Consider the following 15,882-nt stretch of genomic DNA (forward strand, 5'->3'; position numbering starts at 1 on the left):
CTGTCAAAATTTATGTCACTAGGAGGTTGGAAATACCTCCTCCATCAGACGGCCTTAAATCCTTAATGATATCCATTACAACAAACTACATGAAATCATCCAAGAAATCCTCTCCTCTATCTTGATTATTTGCCTCTTCATCATCATCCTGAACAAATAAATCATCATATGCATGATCCTTCTGCCACTTCTTTTCCTTATACTCCTGAGCCTGTCTCGCCTCTTGTTTCCTCTGATTCCAAATTAGTAAAGTCTAAATCTCTGAAGACACAAATTACATACCCGTTCCAACAGAGCAGCTTGATCCTTCTTTCTCGCAGCTTTCAACTTCTCTTCCTTCTCCATTGCCAAATCTGGGAACTTTTCAACCTTGGTCTTGTTCAAACGGTTGACGATTGGATTTTCCCTCGCAGTAACCATAATCCTCTTAACCTGACATCAAAACATCTCAATATCACATAAAATAATACATTAAATCAAGGAATCGGATGAACTACTCACCGTTTTCTGATTCTTAAAACTAACTTGTCCAACCGCCATGCTCCCATCCTTCTTCAAATTCGACCATGGCGTATAGATAATCGTAATATTATCCTTCTTATTACCTATCTCAAAATCATCAATCCACATATCCTCACTACACATTCCACCGCTCTTCCCCAAATCTTCATCCTCACCTACCTTCTATAGAATTGGCTTTGGTAAGTTGCGCACAATCCATCAATAATTCCTCCGGAATAGTTTCCCATGATTCTCCCTCATTCAGTCGAAGATAGATATGCGCACTAGACAACTTGTCTACGTGAAACCATACATCTTCTTCTAATCCATGCTTGATGAGATCTTCATCTGTGGGGTACCGGTACGTTAACATGTTGATTCTTTGGATTTGGGCCAACTGTATTATTTCTTACTTTCAAATTTGTCTTTTCCAGCATAGATATATGCTGCTGGGGAAACAGTATTAGAGGTGTAATAATACACCATTTTGTTATATCGTAAATCTTTCCATAAAGTTGTGACTCGTCTACAATGTGAACTTAAAGTCTAGTTGTGTCGTTTGATATTGACCGCACTGCAAGCATATCCCGGCCACCGTATAAAGATTTTCTCCCCTCTCCCGATCCATCACCAAATCTCCAATTAAGCTTCCACCCCAACCCAAACAGCATGGCACCCAAACTCCCCACCAGCTGGGCGCAAATCCCACCCTCGTTTCTCCTCCCCGAATCTCTCCTCCCCCTCATAACCAAGCGCGGTGTAAAATATGGCTGGACGACAGCCCCTCCCCGCTCCCACCCCGAACGCTTCAACCAGCAAAGTGCCGGTTTACCCATCCTCTCCGCCTCATCAACGGCTGCTCTCGCCCGCAAAGATTTCACCCTCCCCCTACGCACCGGTGCCCTCGGTATCAAAAAAGGAATGACCGCGCTCTACGATCCTGAAACCGGTGTCCGCACACCATGTACCGTTGTGCAACTCGATCGCGTACAAGTCGTTGCGCATAAGACCCGCGAAAAGAACGGGTATTACGCGGTACAAGTTGGAGCTGGGTGGAAACATCCTAGCAATGTTTCAAGGCCCGAATTGGGACATTTTGAAGCGAGTGAAGTAGCGCCGAAGAGACATATGGCTGAATTTCGTGTGAAGAATGAGGGGGGATTACTAGAGGTTGGGAGGAGTATTGGAGCGGAGTGGTTTATAGAGGGACAGTTTGTGGATGCGAGGGCGAATAGTAGGGGAATGGGATTTGCAGGAGGAATGAAGAAATGGGGTTGGAGTGGTCAGCCGGCTAGTCATGGTAATTCGAAGAATCATAGGACGATGGGTAGTGCAGGTGCAAGTCAGGGGAGTGGTTCGAGAGTTCATCCGGGAAAGAGGATGGCGGGACGTATGGGAAACCATCAGGTTACGATTCAAAATGTAAAGGTGCTGAAGGTGGATGCTGAGAAGGGTTTGGTGATCTTGAATGGGTGTATTGCGGGCCCGGATGGATGTGTTGTGAAGATCCAAGATGCCATTAAGAAGCCATGGCCAAAGGTACCATCGATGCCTGCTCTGTTAGAAGGAACCAAAGAGCCAGCGAAGATAGCTGCTACTGCATGAGTTGAATGTTTTACTTTGTAATATTTGTATGAATACATGGCATATACAGGCGTTTTAGAGCAGAAACCCTTGAACGCCAATCCAATGACCTTTTCCTGCAACCATTTAAGTCAACTATCGTCATCTTGACACATTTACATGTGCTTATCCATGCGCCCCAGTCATGGGTGGTATCCATCATCGCCATTGTGTAACCTACCCGGCTGATAATATTTCAGTTGACTTGTGCAGCCAATGCCTCGACCACATTCACCAACACGTCTAGCCTCTCACAACACACCTTCCCAATGTGCCCCATAGTCCAACACTCTACCCAGACAAATTGGGCGCATAACTTCCTCTACCTGGCTCCGCCGTCCTCTCCTCCACATCTTCAATTCCCTTAAACGGATCCTCCCCATCCAACAAATCAATCTTGACCTTCTCATCCCCCTCCCCTCCCTCTAAGCTCCACTCCGTCGTCTCAAACATTCCCTGTCTCGTAGGTCTAAAACTTGTAAACCTCATTGTCCCACTCCTCTTCGTCCCTTTAACCTCAAACTGTATATCGATCCTGCCATGCAATTGGTTCATCTCTCCCCAAATCCAAGGCATTTTATGCGCAAAATATATCTCATCACCGAGGAATTCGCGCGCTTTGGGCGATGTGCGTAGCGCGTAGAGTGTGGATGATACGACGGAAGATGAGGATTTTTGGTAATTGAAAATAGCGAGGGTGCTAGAGATTAAGACGGCGAGGAATATGGGAATTGAGCGAACCCATTTCATGCCATTTTCGGGAAGCTCTTGAGTCCTTATTAGTATGTTCCTTATCATGATCTCAAGCCTCCATTATTGAGGGCAGGAAAGAAAAATTACCAGGTAATTCCCGATCTCCCCTCCTCTCCATCAAGGGACCATCTCCAGCTTTTGGTGCCGCAATTAGCGTTCTTCTCTGAACGAGATTCCTCGCATTGTTTACATAGTTTATTCTCAATCTAGGCAACACCCTCGAGCTTCGTAGTAATCGTGGTAGCATTTTGTTGTATGATATATGGCTTCAACAATTGCAAGCAAAGGTTACAGAATGGAGGGGGGCTAGAATTGATCATTCGACGTGACCCGCTAAAAAGTTTCCATAAAGTGTGGCGCACATGCGAGGCTGACAGCTCTGTGCAAGGCTCGAGCTCCAGCTCCAGCTTCATGTTTCAATTCTATGGTTTAATTGTTGGTCAAGATATTATGCATATTTGGGTTATAGCAAGTTTTGAAAATGGAACAAACTACCGCTCGTCTACGCAAGACATTTCGCTATCCTACAGATAGTGATTCCGATGACTCGTTGCCAGAAGCTCTTGATGAAGAAGGTACATCTGAACCCCGCTATCCATTTCCATCACATCATTCCAAAACTAACCCTTTCTCCCTCTAGAACAAGACAAGCTAATTCAACACCTCGCCGTCCTCCACACAAAATACAACACCGTCTACGCTCGACTTCTCCTCTGCCTTCCCCTCATAAGCATCATTCCCTACCTCCTCACCCTCTTCTCCCCAGCAACCTCTCTCCTCAGTATCCTCTCCATTACCTCACTCCTGTCCACCGCCTTCCTCGTTTACTCCTTACCTCCTGAAAAAACATCGATAACTATCCTGGACAACTTCAATCAACCATCCCAAGATGCTCCTCTATCAAAAACAGGAGGGGTGCTAGGAGTTAACCGGGTCGACGACGGACCTCTTCTAACCTACCTTCCAACTCTCAATCTCCTTCTCAGTTTCATCCTCGGTGTTCTAGGAACTATCGTCAAATCTAAACACAGATCAAGTTCTAGAATCACCGATGTGGAGACAGATATTTGGTGGACCGGATTCGAATGGTTACCTTTTGGGATCTACGCCGTGGTATTGCTAGCAAAAACCGTAATGGGGAGTGTAAATCCCGAAGAGGAGTTGGGGGGTTTGAGGTATAGATATAAGGGAGCATGAAGAGTGTTACACCTACACTAGTAAATCTAAAAGCTTGGAATATCCTTTTGAATTGTGAGGTCAGATTTGAACATTTCTTACTATCATCTAATCTCTTTTACTCTTAATGTTTAGTCTTTTGTCGCACCTCTAGAACCATTTCCTGAGGATTTCATATAAAAGCTCTTGTAGTCCCCAGTTCTGAATATCTGCTCTTTATGCCTCTATCCCTTCCCTGGTATAACAATCCAACATTGTATAGCTACAAAAATGCCACTAATAGACTAGACGAAAAATCAACGATGTTGATCCTAAAGTTGAAGATCATATACCCATCTACTCTCATCACCTCATATCATTCACACCCTCCATTCTACCCTTTCAAGTCTCCTGAACTATGTCTATAGTTTCCAACCTATAGACCAAAGACATCAACGAAGAGAAGCACAATTAAATGCCTAGAAATGCTAAAACTTCCAATTTCACTACAACATCCTCACTTGAAAGTTTATAAGGTTACATCTATCAATCATTTTATTTATCCCTCGAGACAAAACCCAAAACCCAACCAACATCCAAGAAAAAAAGAGAAGAAAAAAGAAACATGACGAGTAAACCACACCAAAAACTCCTCCATATCATGAAAATAGCTCTCCCCCTCCCACTCAACTTTAGCGAGGAGTAAATCTAAACGAACAGGGTATGTACAGTAATTACCTAGGTGGTGGATGTATTACCCCTTGTACGGTGAATCTCTATCTTTCCCCGCAGGATATTATACTAAGATCTCGCATGGAGTTTGTTAAGATTTATTGAATAACATATAAGATAGGATAGGATAGGATAGAGCTTCGCGGGAAGGAAGGGAATTCAAATGAAATAGTACCTACTACCTAGGTGATTTGACAAAACGAGTGAAAGTTGATGGGGGAAATAGTTTGATGGAAACGAAGCTTGAGTGGGAGGGATGAGGGATGGGGGAAGGTTTTGGATTGAGAGACAGATGGAGGAATAAATGAGTTAATGAAAGGATGAAAGGATGAAAGGATGAGTGGGAGAGTGGAAGAATAAATAAATGAATGAAGTGCTGTATTGAGAGAGGAGGTGGGTGAGACTGATGCTAGGAATAGGATGATTGTCTTTAGAACTTCTTACATATTACCTCCTCCTTATCCTCCCTACCTATTTGTTTAAAGCTCTTGACATACATTCGCAGCACCTACGACATCAACACAAACACAAAATAATGACATCACAGCCCAATGTTTCAAAAAAAAACTTTTTTTTTTATTCTGACATCTGGATTGCTCCCATTAGAACTAAATTCCCACCCATAAAGCCCAGCAATCCCATGATCTAAGCTATTACTATACCCGGTTATCTACATATCAATACTTTCATTGAACCTTAAGACGCCATTTGCCTTCAAAACCCCATCGATGCCATCCGGTAATCGTGGGAACGGATCATTATAGGATCTTTTCTCATCTGCCGGCTCTGCGGATTTGTCAATCACTAGTACGAGTCCTTGTGATTTGATTGCTTCGATTAATGCTGGTACCATATCCTATTATTTGTTAGTCAGTGAATCCAAATTTTATTGATAAAGCAAAGAAAGGCAGATAGTGAGATATGACGGATGTCTCAGGTTGCTGAGATGACTTACCAAAAGTCTAGAAGAACAAATCAAACCCATGAAATTGTTATTCTTCGCAACCCTAACCGATTCTTTAATAGAAGTGGTTCTCCTTCCACTAGTTTCCACTCCCATATGCTGACTCGGCTCCCCTTCACGGCCTAGATCATTGCACAAAAACACGGGGTAGTTGGGTTGTTTCCAATTGAGGGTTGTGCAGATGGTAGGGTTGTATGAACTAAAAACGATTGACCTCATTGCATCCGGGGATCTTTCTCGGAGAGTTCTTGCATGGTCAAAAACTACTGTGAGAATGGAGTCACCAAACGCGTTGACGTTTACGGTGGGCCTTAATTGCATGCGTTTTTCTTCTTCCAAAGTTGGGTACAAGATTTGAAGGTTAGCATGCATGCCTTTTGGGAGTAAGGAAAGTGCATCCTCGAGAGATACAGCAGATTCTGCGAGTATGGCATGAATCTCAGTAATATTTTCCAGTGGCATCCCAGGTAAAGCAGAGAGATCCTTAGCTAATCTACTTTGATTTGATCCAGCACTTATGAATTGAGCATAAGTTAGACGACAAACTGGAAATTCAATATTGTTGTAGATAATATTCCAACGTGGCCAAAGAACTGGTACTCCATCACACGTGTGTTGGACAAAAAGTTGGATGTAGTCTCCAGACAGACTTGATCCAGTAATAAAAGCACTCGGTCTAGAGTCAAATTGACTCGTAGCTTTCCAATAGGTTTCGAAATCTGTGATTTCCAGTGGTTTGCCTTGAAATGGTTTGATTACTTGGAAATTGAAGGTAATTTGTCCGATAGCTCTTAAGCGTGGATCGAATAAGGGTAAGCAACAACGACCGGAACTGCTTTCTAGTGCTCGAAAGGTACTAGGTAATGCGACAGTCTTTGCAATGACTTTAGCACCGTATGTGGGAAAGACATCGAAATCGATGGCGAAAGATTCTAAATTATCAATTTGAAATGAAACAAGTCGGGTATCTTCTTGAAATGGGAGTAAAATATTCTTGGGGATCAAGTCCGAAAGTTTGGAAGAAATGGTGAGGCGCGCTGCAGGATATTTGCTGTCATGGAAGAAGATCATCGGTTGCTCTCCATTTTCTTCGACAAAACTGATTTGAATGAAAGTTTTTGTATCAAGGAAATTATGACCGTATCGTCGTAATGGAATAATGGGAGGTGGTAATTCCAAGTCCGGGATACCATCAGCATCAATGCTCATTGGCATATGAGCACTGCTTCCCATTGTAGGTGCAATAATTGGGACTGAAATAGCCTTTTCATCTCTGGACGACTGTGGAATTAAGGACAAGAGTCTCATACACTCCAGATATCCTTCCCATGCCGCATAATACATAGCAGAAAGATCCTTTTCGTCACGAATATGGGTCTCAACTCCAACATCCAATAAAGTTTGCATACATGGTACGTTTCCTTCACTGGCTGCGTGGAAGAGCGGTGTCCATGAGTAAAGTTTGTCGATTTGATTGAGATCTGCGCCATAACTTTTCAAAAGAAGAAGTAGCTGTGGCGTCTGACCAGATCGTGCAACGAGATGTTGAGGATATAGTCCTTCGGCATCTGGAAGGATTTTGGCGCCGTGTTGAAGAAGAAGTTCAACAATTGCGACAGAGCCATGTTCACAGGCCAAATTTAGAGGGACATGATCTGCATCGGATATCGGGTCAATCCTGGCAGATCGGTCAAGTAACCTCTGAGCACATTCTATATGACCGTGAATGATTGCATGGATAAGAGGAGTGTAGTTGTCGTGATCTATCAGATCAATTGTAGAATGATCGGCTAGCGGAGCGAAGCTCATTAGCATCCACAAATGAAGCAGTTAAGGTGAAAACATACCGTTCAGCAATTCTTCCATCATATCAAGTCGGCCATGCATACACGCATAATGCAATGGTACACGTCCATATACGTCAGTTCGGCTGACCGTTACTCCCTTAGAAAGTCCAACGCTCAATACAAAACTGTTACCATAAATCGTAGCTTGATGAAGACAATTGCGCTCATTTATATCATCTTCAGACTGTACATCAACCAAGGCAGTATCCAAGAGTAGCTGCAATGACTGCTTGTGGCCTTCACTGACAGCTGCAAGGAATGTTCGAGTGATTCTTTCCATTAAAGCGATATCCATGGTACCACTAGGATCCGTCGCGATCTTCATTCGTTGAAGGAGATCTTTCAAAGAGTCTAGATTTCCGGAAATGACAGCTTCCAATAGTAAGGTGTCGGCATCACCTTCATCAGTACCTAGTAAGTGTTGACTGCTCACGACATGTTCTTGGCTTCTGTCAAAGCTAACATTGTCGCCCTCAGACCATGCCCCAAGCTCTTGTAAGCTCATAGTGGCCTGGTCGGATAATTCACTGATAGCAGTCGCATCGAAGAATGGTTGTACCTCAACGGCTCTTGAAAGATACAGCTCCTTCGTTTTTGATTTGGAAGTTTTGTCCCATTTTTTTAGGATCTTGGAGAATGCAATACCATTTACCTCGACAAATTGTTGAAGCTTATTCAAATCATTACCAAACTGTTGAAAACCTTCTTCCAGTGTGGTGAATTTCGCAGATCTTCTTGAAGTAGTTTGACTACGGGTCTGGAGGACTTTCTTCTTGTCTAGTAAAGTCTTCAGACGGATTTTAAGCTATATTCCATCAGCAGGTGAGTTTTTGGTCGAGTTTGTGGGAATAAAATACCTCAGCTTCTTTCTGAAGGTAGAAGGCATTGACTTTCTCAAGTTCACGTTCCTGTGAGATGATCAGCAAAACATGTATTTCCAAAGGAAAAAGAGTAATTCACCAGTTGAAAGAAGAAGGTAGCTTTGTTTGCTTGCAATGCGGCTTGGGAATCAAGGACTGGTGTCGAACGCTGAATTTCATTTTGCGCGAGAATTATGGGCGTAGCAGAAAGCTTTTTGATGAGCTATTATGAAGTTAGTAAATTGTAAATGTTACCCCTTCATCAAGCTACCGCAAGATTCGAAACTTGAAGCTCGTTGCTTAGGTATCTAGTTGCAGATTGAAAAATAGTTGAGACGAACCTTCTTCAGGGCTTTATAATTAACGAAACTAGCTGCATACTCGGGCACTTCGAGCTGCCTTTTCTGGATTTGCTTTCCAAACTTCCTGTGCAAGGATAGTTTAGTAATTATGGCTTCAAAAGAGGGCGAATTGGCTTGAAGTAGGGGTGAAACGTACATGATAGACTGCTTACAGTCTTCAACCCCAGGGGTAATGAATAACAGAACCGATAAATGGAGGAAGTATGATCTTTTTGGATGAAGGCTTGCGGGTGGTGGATCTATCAGATCACATGCAAATCATGACTATAAATTATGCAAATGCTACATCCATAAGCCAACAGGAGTATGACGTCGAGAAGTTGGAAGAGTTCGTTTATGAGGTGTGAGGTATGAGGTATGAAGACGCCCAAAAGCAGATGTTCTGTTGTGTGATACACGTGGACCTGCACGAAGCTGTGGTGATCACTTGTATCCGTATTATCGCTACCTTGATACGAAAGTAGAGGCTGATCAGATGAGAAGGAGGAATCTTAGTGGGTGAAGAGAGTAAGCAGTGAAAGAAAGGACACAAGTACCATCAATCTATGAAGTTAATGCAACGGAAACACTCTTGGGTATTAAATAAATTGGAAATTGACGATGTTCAACTATTTTTTTTTCGTGGGTTTGCTCTAGAGCTCTCGAACGAAGAGGTTTGGCCGAAAGAGGACTAGTGAGGGGCAATCGCAACGCCAGCAGCAAATGGTTGTGGTTGATTTCTAGACCTGATACCTACTAGGTAGTACTTTCCTAGTAAGATTACCTTTGTGACGTTTCGATGAATTTGTGTTACTTTATCTAGTAGATTTTTGCGAATAAATCAAAAACGGTTTGACCCAGCTACTTTCAAGCAAATTGACCAAAGTGACCGTTGTCGCTTCTTGCCAGCTTCCTCTTGCCTCTTGCTTGCCCGCGGGGACCCAGTAAGGAGATAGGCGGGTTAAGGTTTTCATGCAGCATTCGTGCCTTCCACAGCTATTCCTGGCAAATCATTACCCCACGTGCTAAAACACGAGGCTAACAAGGCTGAGCTGCTTGATAAAGGTGGGGTGGGGTTCATGGGACATTCAGACGTTCAGATGTTCAGATGTTTCCAAGGTTGTTGTTTTTACATGTTCATAAGGACAGTTTACAAGTCATTTATCAGTGACGTTCATCGACCCATCATCATAGAAACTTCAAAAGTGGGAGGTAGAAATTGATTAGGTAAAATGTGTAATGGGTTTTTGCATTGAAAGAGTGTAGTCACCATTGAGATTGGTCCGTTTAGAATTTCATGACCGTACTTCTCAATAAAGTGTGGCTGGCATATGCTATCTATCAATTATCGAAAGAGGGTTTGTAGATTTAGACATCGATGCGATCAGTAACCCATTCTCGATGGTAATGACTCCTGACGAGCCATATTAGGTCCTACCTCAAGTTCGTAGTAGAATCAATTTGGATATCATGAAAAAGTACAAACAAGCTTATCCAGCGCCCCTTTGCAAAAAAAAAAAAAAAAGCGATCCAGAATTGTGATTATGTATGGATTCCTCGACACTCAAGACTTGGTAGCCAGCTCCGCTGCGACTTTGTCCTTGGTACCAGACGTCTCAGCTGGTTCAGGCTTCTTCGCCGGCTCCCCGATATTTTCGGACATTGCTTCGGCGGCTGCTTTCTTGAGCCTTTCCGCATCATCGGTACGAATTTCTTTACCACCAACTCGGTCTTTAGATTCCTTTTCGTCCTCGCTATCTCCAAGGCTGAATGGATCATGGTCGTTATCGGCGTCACCAATCGGACTTGGCTCCATGGTACTCAACGGTTGCCATTTACTCTGTTTGGTAGATGGAGCGTTTTCTTTTCCGCCAAGCTTTGGTGAAGTGCGATACATGTCATCTTCCACTGTAGCATTTTGGAATGATACCTTTCGGCCTTCAGGTTTTGGAGCAGTAGTGGCTGGTTTGAACAGGTCAGGGTTTGCAAGTGGGCGTGTGGATCGACGGGCTGCAGGCGCAGGTGAGTGGTATGTATTTGCAGAATGACTTGCACGAGAGTCACTACCTTCATGTCTACTGCCATCCACGTTAAGCTGGATCCCAGCGAAATCATCGCCGAGAACCTGGGGATCGGCATCATATCGGTTGTAATCTCCACTCTGCCTGCCTTCTCCGCTTCTTCGAGAACGATATTGTGTGTGTTGATTAGAATTGTATCCCTGAGTGGAAGATTCCTCATCTGTGTCGTCTCCATCGAGTTTCTTCTTCAAATTGGTAATCCAACTGTTGACCTTACTCTGTGTCTCAAGGAAACCCTTTCTGAGATTTTCCTTGATGACCGGGAGATCGTCGTCGAGGAAACTGCGTTCCTCCTCCTCTTCATACATTTCATTTGGCTTCAAGCCCATTTGTTTCCGACCCTGGGGATATGCAGCCCTGGAACCACCTCTAGGTGCATGCGGTCCATACGATGATGATCCTTCATAGTGCTCTGCAAGCTGACGTGCATATTGTTCATCGGATTCGAGTTGTGATCGTGGAGTAGAGCCTACTCTTTGCGCTTGTGGACGTGGGGGTTGCGGAGGAGGAACTTCGATAGCGGCACTTGGATCTGACATGCCTATTCAAAATGAATATTAGGAATGTGATCTTATGCGAAAGGGATACAGACTTACCTAAGAGAGCATTGAAAGCAGGTTCAACGCGACCTCCACTAGCAATCAAAACTGCTTTGACGACCGCTGCATCAATGCTTGGGAAGGCTTCTTTCAAAGTATTTTCTGCTTGCTGTTGGGGGCTCAAAGGGCGCGGAGGCTTTTGCGGAGGTTGCTCATCTGCGATCTTATTCGATGCCGGTACATCACCACTGGTAATACCTTCTTGTACATCGTCGTCGTCCATATCAAACGGCGCTACAGTCGTTGGCGATTCTGGAGGAGGACTCCTATTCTGGAAAAGGAGGTCAGTTAGCAATTAATTCTTTCGTAATCCACGTTGAAATAACGCATAAAGTTGTGGAATCAAGGAATGCAACAACTTACGAGGCTTTCCGAGGGTTTTGTTGGTGTAGACATATTGGCAGTGTCTTTACCTTTGATATATGATTGTAGATATGATCAAGTGTAACGGTGATAGATGAGTTTATGGGAATGTGATTAGGGATGATAGATGGGTGGATTCTTATTATTCTAGAAGCTGTCGTCACCCCACATGTGAGGTGTGGCACTGTCTCCGCTTTGTGGCTGAGCTGGTTACACGTGATTTTCTTCGAGCCTCCCAATGAGCGTGAGCTTTTGATCGACACATAGTAGGTATATCAAGGGCATTGCTGTTGGCTTTGCTATCAGACTGAGCATTGTAATAAAAGTCTACCATTGTTGATACTAAAATATTCCTCATTCAATTTCAACATCAGGTCAACTGACTAAAGATACAGAACACTAAATATATTTTTTGTCTTTCGACTGTTCCAGCCTTCAACAGCTTTGACATCCCAATCGAGATTTCACGATGATTATAGGGCAGCTTAGCAGCCGCTGAAATTAGCCTACCTAGTACCTGAAATGGTATGAGTGATCATGTATCTCTAATTATCTCTTGCGAGGGAAGCAATACGATCCTGGTAACAAGCTCTCCTGCCCCGATATCTGTCCGCAAGTCCATCCATTTGTGGCCAGATGCCCGGCAGCACAACACTGTACTTCGTTGTGTATTTGGCATATGAGATAACCTGGGCAATGTCAGTAATGTGATGTCTGAGCTGCCATATCTATTCTATGGAAAGTCAAGATTCATGTGTAAGATTGATAAGTAGCCGTGTGCACACCCATTGGATGATAAATAGCTGACTTACCATTGCTCGACACCAAATAGGACATTATAACAAAGTCCAGGTGCAAATTGTCCACATTCGCTTCATTACACATCACTAGTCGAAGTTTGTCCCAAACATTGAATTGAACAGACATCAAATGATAGGCATAATTGCCGTTCATGGATGCCGGACCATGTTGCACGCATGCGATGAACCGGATTTTACCTATAAATTCTGTCCAACTCAAATTGACCTGATGTGTAACTATGTGAAATCGCGAATATAGAAAGCCCGTCACACATAGCTTTATCGATGTCAAAACTATTTGACAGACCCAGAACCACAAATCTCACCCATGATTGAAAAGTGATCTTCGAGCTGAGCATCCCAAAAGGAAAATACTCGTTGAAGCATCAAACAAAATATCATCCTTCGTGGTTGCTGCAAGTTAACGGCGTGTCATCATAACTTCATTGGTCGATTCAGAAAGTTCCCCGTGGACACATCCGTTGAGAGTGGACAAATTGCAAAGTTTTCTTGGTTTCAGGTGTGGGCGGCAGATTTTGAATTTGAAAACACAAATCATCGTCTTAATTTTCATGTGACTTGAGGGATGAAAAAGGGTGCATGCATCGGGGGGTGATGTTGATGATCCGATAAAAATAATTGACCAGCCATTACAGTTCGATATCCAATATCCAGAAGGAGAAAAGGGGTCACCCTCGTAATATCTTCGTCCAATGTCTGAAGATTAGTGGGTGTGATAATATACATGCACATCAAATTGGTTGTTCTCGGAAGATTCGTTGTATTGCAACACTCGTCTATTGTTGGTGAAAAGGCTGAGTCGGGTTTCGAACATCGGCGCCGCTCTGTTTGCGTAGATATGCTAATGATCAAGAGAAAGAGGGGTAGAAATACTTGACTGAAGTTAAATGTCAATAAGAAATGTAAAGTTAGTTACATTTAGTTTCACACTTATTGAATCGGCCACCTTTTAAAGGTCCTTCCTATTAACGGCGTCTTTCTCATGACGCGATATCGGTTCCTATGGTGAGGGGAATGACTAGCAGACGGGTCCGGTGTACTTGGATGATTGACACGAAGGGTGAGTGAAAAGATTAAAGATTTGATCATTACCAAGTATCTGGAGTGACTAGCAGACTGGTCGAGTTGAAAACTTTGATCATCATCCGTGTTTCCAAACCATTCGACGCCAGGGATTACGGAAGGAACAATAAGGAGATTGATATTGAAAAGGTCTTACTGGAAATGGATGATAACGATAAAATGATACAGGACTCAAGGTCAGGTAATCTCATGTACAGATGTTCATTCATTCAATCGGCCATGATGAAAGTAGAGCGTAGGAAATAGAAAGTAAAAATTGATCCTCTATTGAAAGAAATGAATTTTTAAATAAAGAAAAAACAAAAGAAAAATTAGAAGAAGAATGGCAAAAGGAAATAAAAAAATAGTAATGCCGATTTTCTTTACTACCAAAAAAAACCACTTCGCGTACCAAAATTACTAGGTAAAGCAATCTTCAACTTGATCTAATAATAATGTAATAAAGTGAAAGAAGCACCGCACCAACATTCTCAGCCTTCACTCAACGCGTATAGTAAAAAAACGAGACAAGTCCATTTGCTCTTAATCATGGTTTTCCATACTACCCCCATAACCTTTCCTTCCAACTTATTTATTACTTTCCGTTCAAAAGAAATTATACTCACTCAACACCATAAAATATTTTCGAATCATGTTGAATATCATCAACTTTTGACCACCCAAATCAACCCTTCGCCGATACCATACTATTGATTGAGGGAACAATCAAATCATTCTATCATTCCTGACAAATTCAAGAACTCACCAACCCAATTTTGCGACCGACAGTTTAGAGTCCTCCACGTCTCACTGCCTCAACGACACCTTCACGATGGCTTCCGCAAGCAAACCTACCTCTACTACCTCTGCACCACGGCGAAAGTCGTCGGGTCCAAAAGAGAAGAATACTATGATCATCACCCTCAAATTATCTCCTGAGAAGTTAAGGAGTGTTGGTCAACCTTTGATCAAAGAAGACACTCCATCAAAGGATTCTACATCAACAATTCCAACTACTATACCCGTCGCAACGAGTCAAAATGGTGATGCCCCCGCCGAGTCAAATTCAAATACTCCTGCACCGAATGGCACTGCTACACCCGCTCCATCATCCATGCCTCCTCCTACGGAAGCGATCAAGAAGAAAGGTGGTGTGAAGAGAAGTTCTACTGCCGCCTTAGGATCTGATACAACTCCTAGAGTTAGAGGCAAGCCAGGTCCAAAGAAGAAAGCAAGATTGTAAGTACATTTCACCCCTTCCCTATCATGGATCTTCAATGTGATAGCTTTCCTCAGTCGCCCTTGGGGCTTTTATTTGAGAGACGTCTACATATCCGTCGTTCTGACCAATTACATAAACTAACTTTAATAAAGAGATGATGGCACAATCGATCCGACAGGCAATACTCCAAGAGCACCCAATGGAAATGGCACTTCTCATAGGCTTGGACCCAAGGCAAACCAAGGCGCAATCAATGCTGGTTTACGTGCACTCGATCGTTCTGGCAAACCCTGTCGCAAGTGGGAGAAGCGTTCTTTCATCATAAAGACATTCACGGGCATCCCTATCGAAATACCCCGATGGAGAGCCCCCCCTAAAGTAGCCATCAATCACAGCACTGAAGGTTCATCAACTGGTGATAGCAGCAAGGAGAACAAAGAGAATAGCCAGGTTGAAAGTGAGAAGAGCAACAGCGCGATGGATATTGATGCTACCCACCTCGCTAGCTCTCCTGCTCCTGCTCCTGCTCCTGCTCCTGCCCTTACGCCCGCTCTTGCCCCCGCTCCTCAAGCTGAAGCAAAAGCTCAGGCTCAAGAGCAGCCCTCTGCGGTTATCACTGCCTCCGCCTAGAACGTTCCACTTCTTTTAATCTTTTATCCTTTTGTATTAGAAGCCAGGTCCTGCCCGGCGGACCTCCTTTCCTCTTTAGTGGGCGATATCTTCATGGAGTCGAGTTTCAGAGGGACCCTACTGCTTCATCACTACAGCAGTATATTGTATAAGAATTTATTTTGCCCCAATCTGGTGGAACTAGGAAAATTGGTGGGGGAGTTGAGGACGGCATAGGATGGAATGGAAATAAATCCCGCTTAGGGCAATGGTGTTTTCGGCGTTTCCTTGAAGAGGAGGGGGGTTCAATGTAGCATATTGTGGCCTGTGGGCTCACGTAGCATTGCCC

The 15,882-nt window shown here is 43.5% G+C and overlaps 8 protein-coding genes across 8 annotated transcripts; 3 read left to right on the top strand and 5 right to left on the bottom strand.

Annotated features, from left to right (window-relative positions):
* Window positions 1-85: 85 nt before the first annotated feature.
* SS1G_10211 (hypothetical protein) lies at window positions 86-874 on the bottom strand (the record flags this gene model as incomplete). The annotated part of the gene is made up of 4 exons (XM_001588614.1): window positions 86-232; window positions 283-432; window positions 502-684; window positions 815-874. 4 exons carry the CDS (start codon window positions 872-874, stop codon window positions 86-88), a joined length of 540 nt encoding a protein of 179 aa, XP_001588664.1.
* Window positions 875-1,170: 296 nt separating this feature from the next.
* On the top strand, window positions 1,171-2,106 carry SS1G_10212 (hypothetical protein; the record flags this gene model as incomplete). The annotated part of the gene is made up of 1 exon (XM_001588615.1): window positions 1,171-2,106. One exon carries the CDS (start codon window positions 1,171-1,173, stop codon window positions 2,104-2,106), a length of 936 nt encoding a protein of 311 aa, XP_001588665.1.
* Window positions 2,107-2,415: 309 nt separating this feature from the next.
* Window positions 2,416-2,700, bottom strand: SS1G_10213 (hypothetical protein; the record flags this gene model as incomplete). The annotated part of the gene is made up of 1 exon (XM_001588616.1): window positions 2,416-2,700. The coding sequence occupies one exon, from the start codon at window positions 2,698-2,700 to the stop codon at window positions 2,416-2,418; it is 285 nt and encodes a 94-aa protein (XP_001588666.1).
* A 658-nt stretch (window positions 2,701-3,358) lies between these two features.
* Window positions 3,359-4,074, top strand: SS1G_10214 (predicted protein; the record flags this gene model as incomplete). The annotated part of the gene is made up of 2 exons (XM_001588617.1): window positions 3,359-3,452; window positions 3,518-4,074. 2 exons carry the CDS (start codon window positions 3,359-3,361, stop codon window positions 4,072-4,074), a joined length of 651 nt encoding a protein of 216 aa, XP_001588667.1.
* A 1,360-nt stretch (window positions 4,075-5,434) lies between these two features.
* Window positions 5,435-8,935, bottom strand: SS1G_10215 (hypothetical protein; the record flags this gene model as incomplete). Its single annotated transcript, XM_001588618.1, has 6 exons — window positions 5,435-5,620; window positions 5,720-7,491; window positions 7,576-8,380; window positions 8,433-8,483; window positions 8,536-8,658; window positions 8,777-8,935. 6 exons carry the CDS (start codon window positions 8,933-8,935, stop codon window positions 5,435-5,437), a joined length of 3,096 nt encoding a protein of 1,031 aa, XP_001588668.1.
* Window positions 8,936-10,340: 1,405 nt separating this feature from the next.
* Window positions 10,341-11,852, bottom strand: SS1G_10216 (hypothetical protein; the record flags this gene model as incomplete). Its single annotated transcript, XM_001588619.1, has 3 exons — window positions 10,341-11,398; window positions 11,454-11,727; window positions 11,820-11,852. The coding sequence occupies 3 exons, from the start codon at window positions 11,850-11,852 to the stop codon at window positions 10,341-10,343; spliced, it is 1,365 nt and encodes a 454-aa protein (XP_001588669.1).
* A 512-nt stretch (window positions 11,853-12,364) lies between these two features.
* SS1G_10217 (predicted protein) lies at window positions 12,365-12,634 on the bottom strand (the record flags this gene model as incomplete). Its single annotated transcript, XM_001588620.1, has 2 exons — window positions 12,365-12,547; window positions 12,632-12,634. The coding sequence occupies 2 exons, from the start codon at window positions 12,632-12,634 to the stop codon at window positions 12,365-12,367; spliced, it is 186 nt and encodes a 61-aa protein (XP_001588670.1).
* Window positions 12,635-14,534: 1,900 nt separating this feature from the next.
* SS1G_10218 (hypothetical protein) lies at window positions 14,535-15,554 on the top strand (the record flags this gene model as incomplete). The annotated part of the gene is made up of 2 exons (XM_001588621.1): window positions 14,535-14,941; window positions 15,077-15,554. 2 exons carry the CDS (start codon window positions 14,535-14,537, stop codon window positions 15,552-15,554), a joined length of 885 nt encoding a protein of 294 aa, XP_001588671.1.
* Between the last annotated feature and the right edge of the window lie 328 nt (window positions 15,555-15,882).

The sequence above is a fragment of the Sclerotinia sclerotiorum genome, genomic scaffold (assembly GCF_000146945.2).
Source record: "Sclerotinia sclerotiorum 1980 UF-70 scaffold_15 genomic scaffold, whole genome shotgun sequence".
Lineage (NCBI taxonomy): Eukaryota > Fungi > Ascomycota > Leotiomycetes > Helotiales > Sclerotiniaceae > Sclerotinia > Sclerotinia sclerotiorum.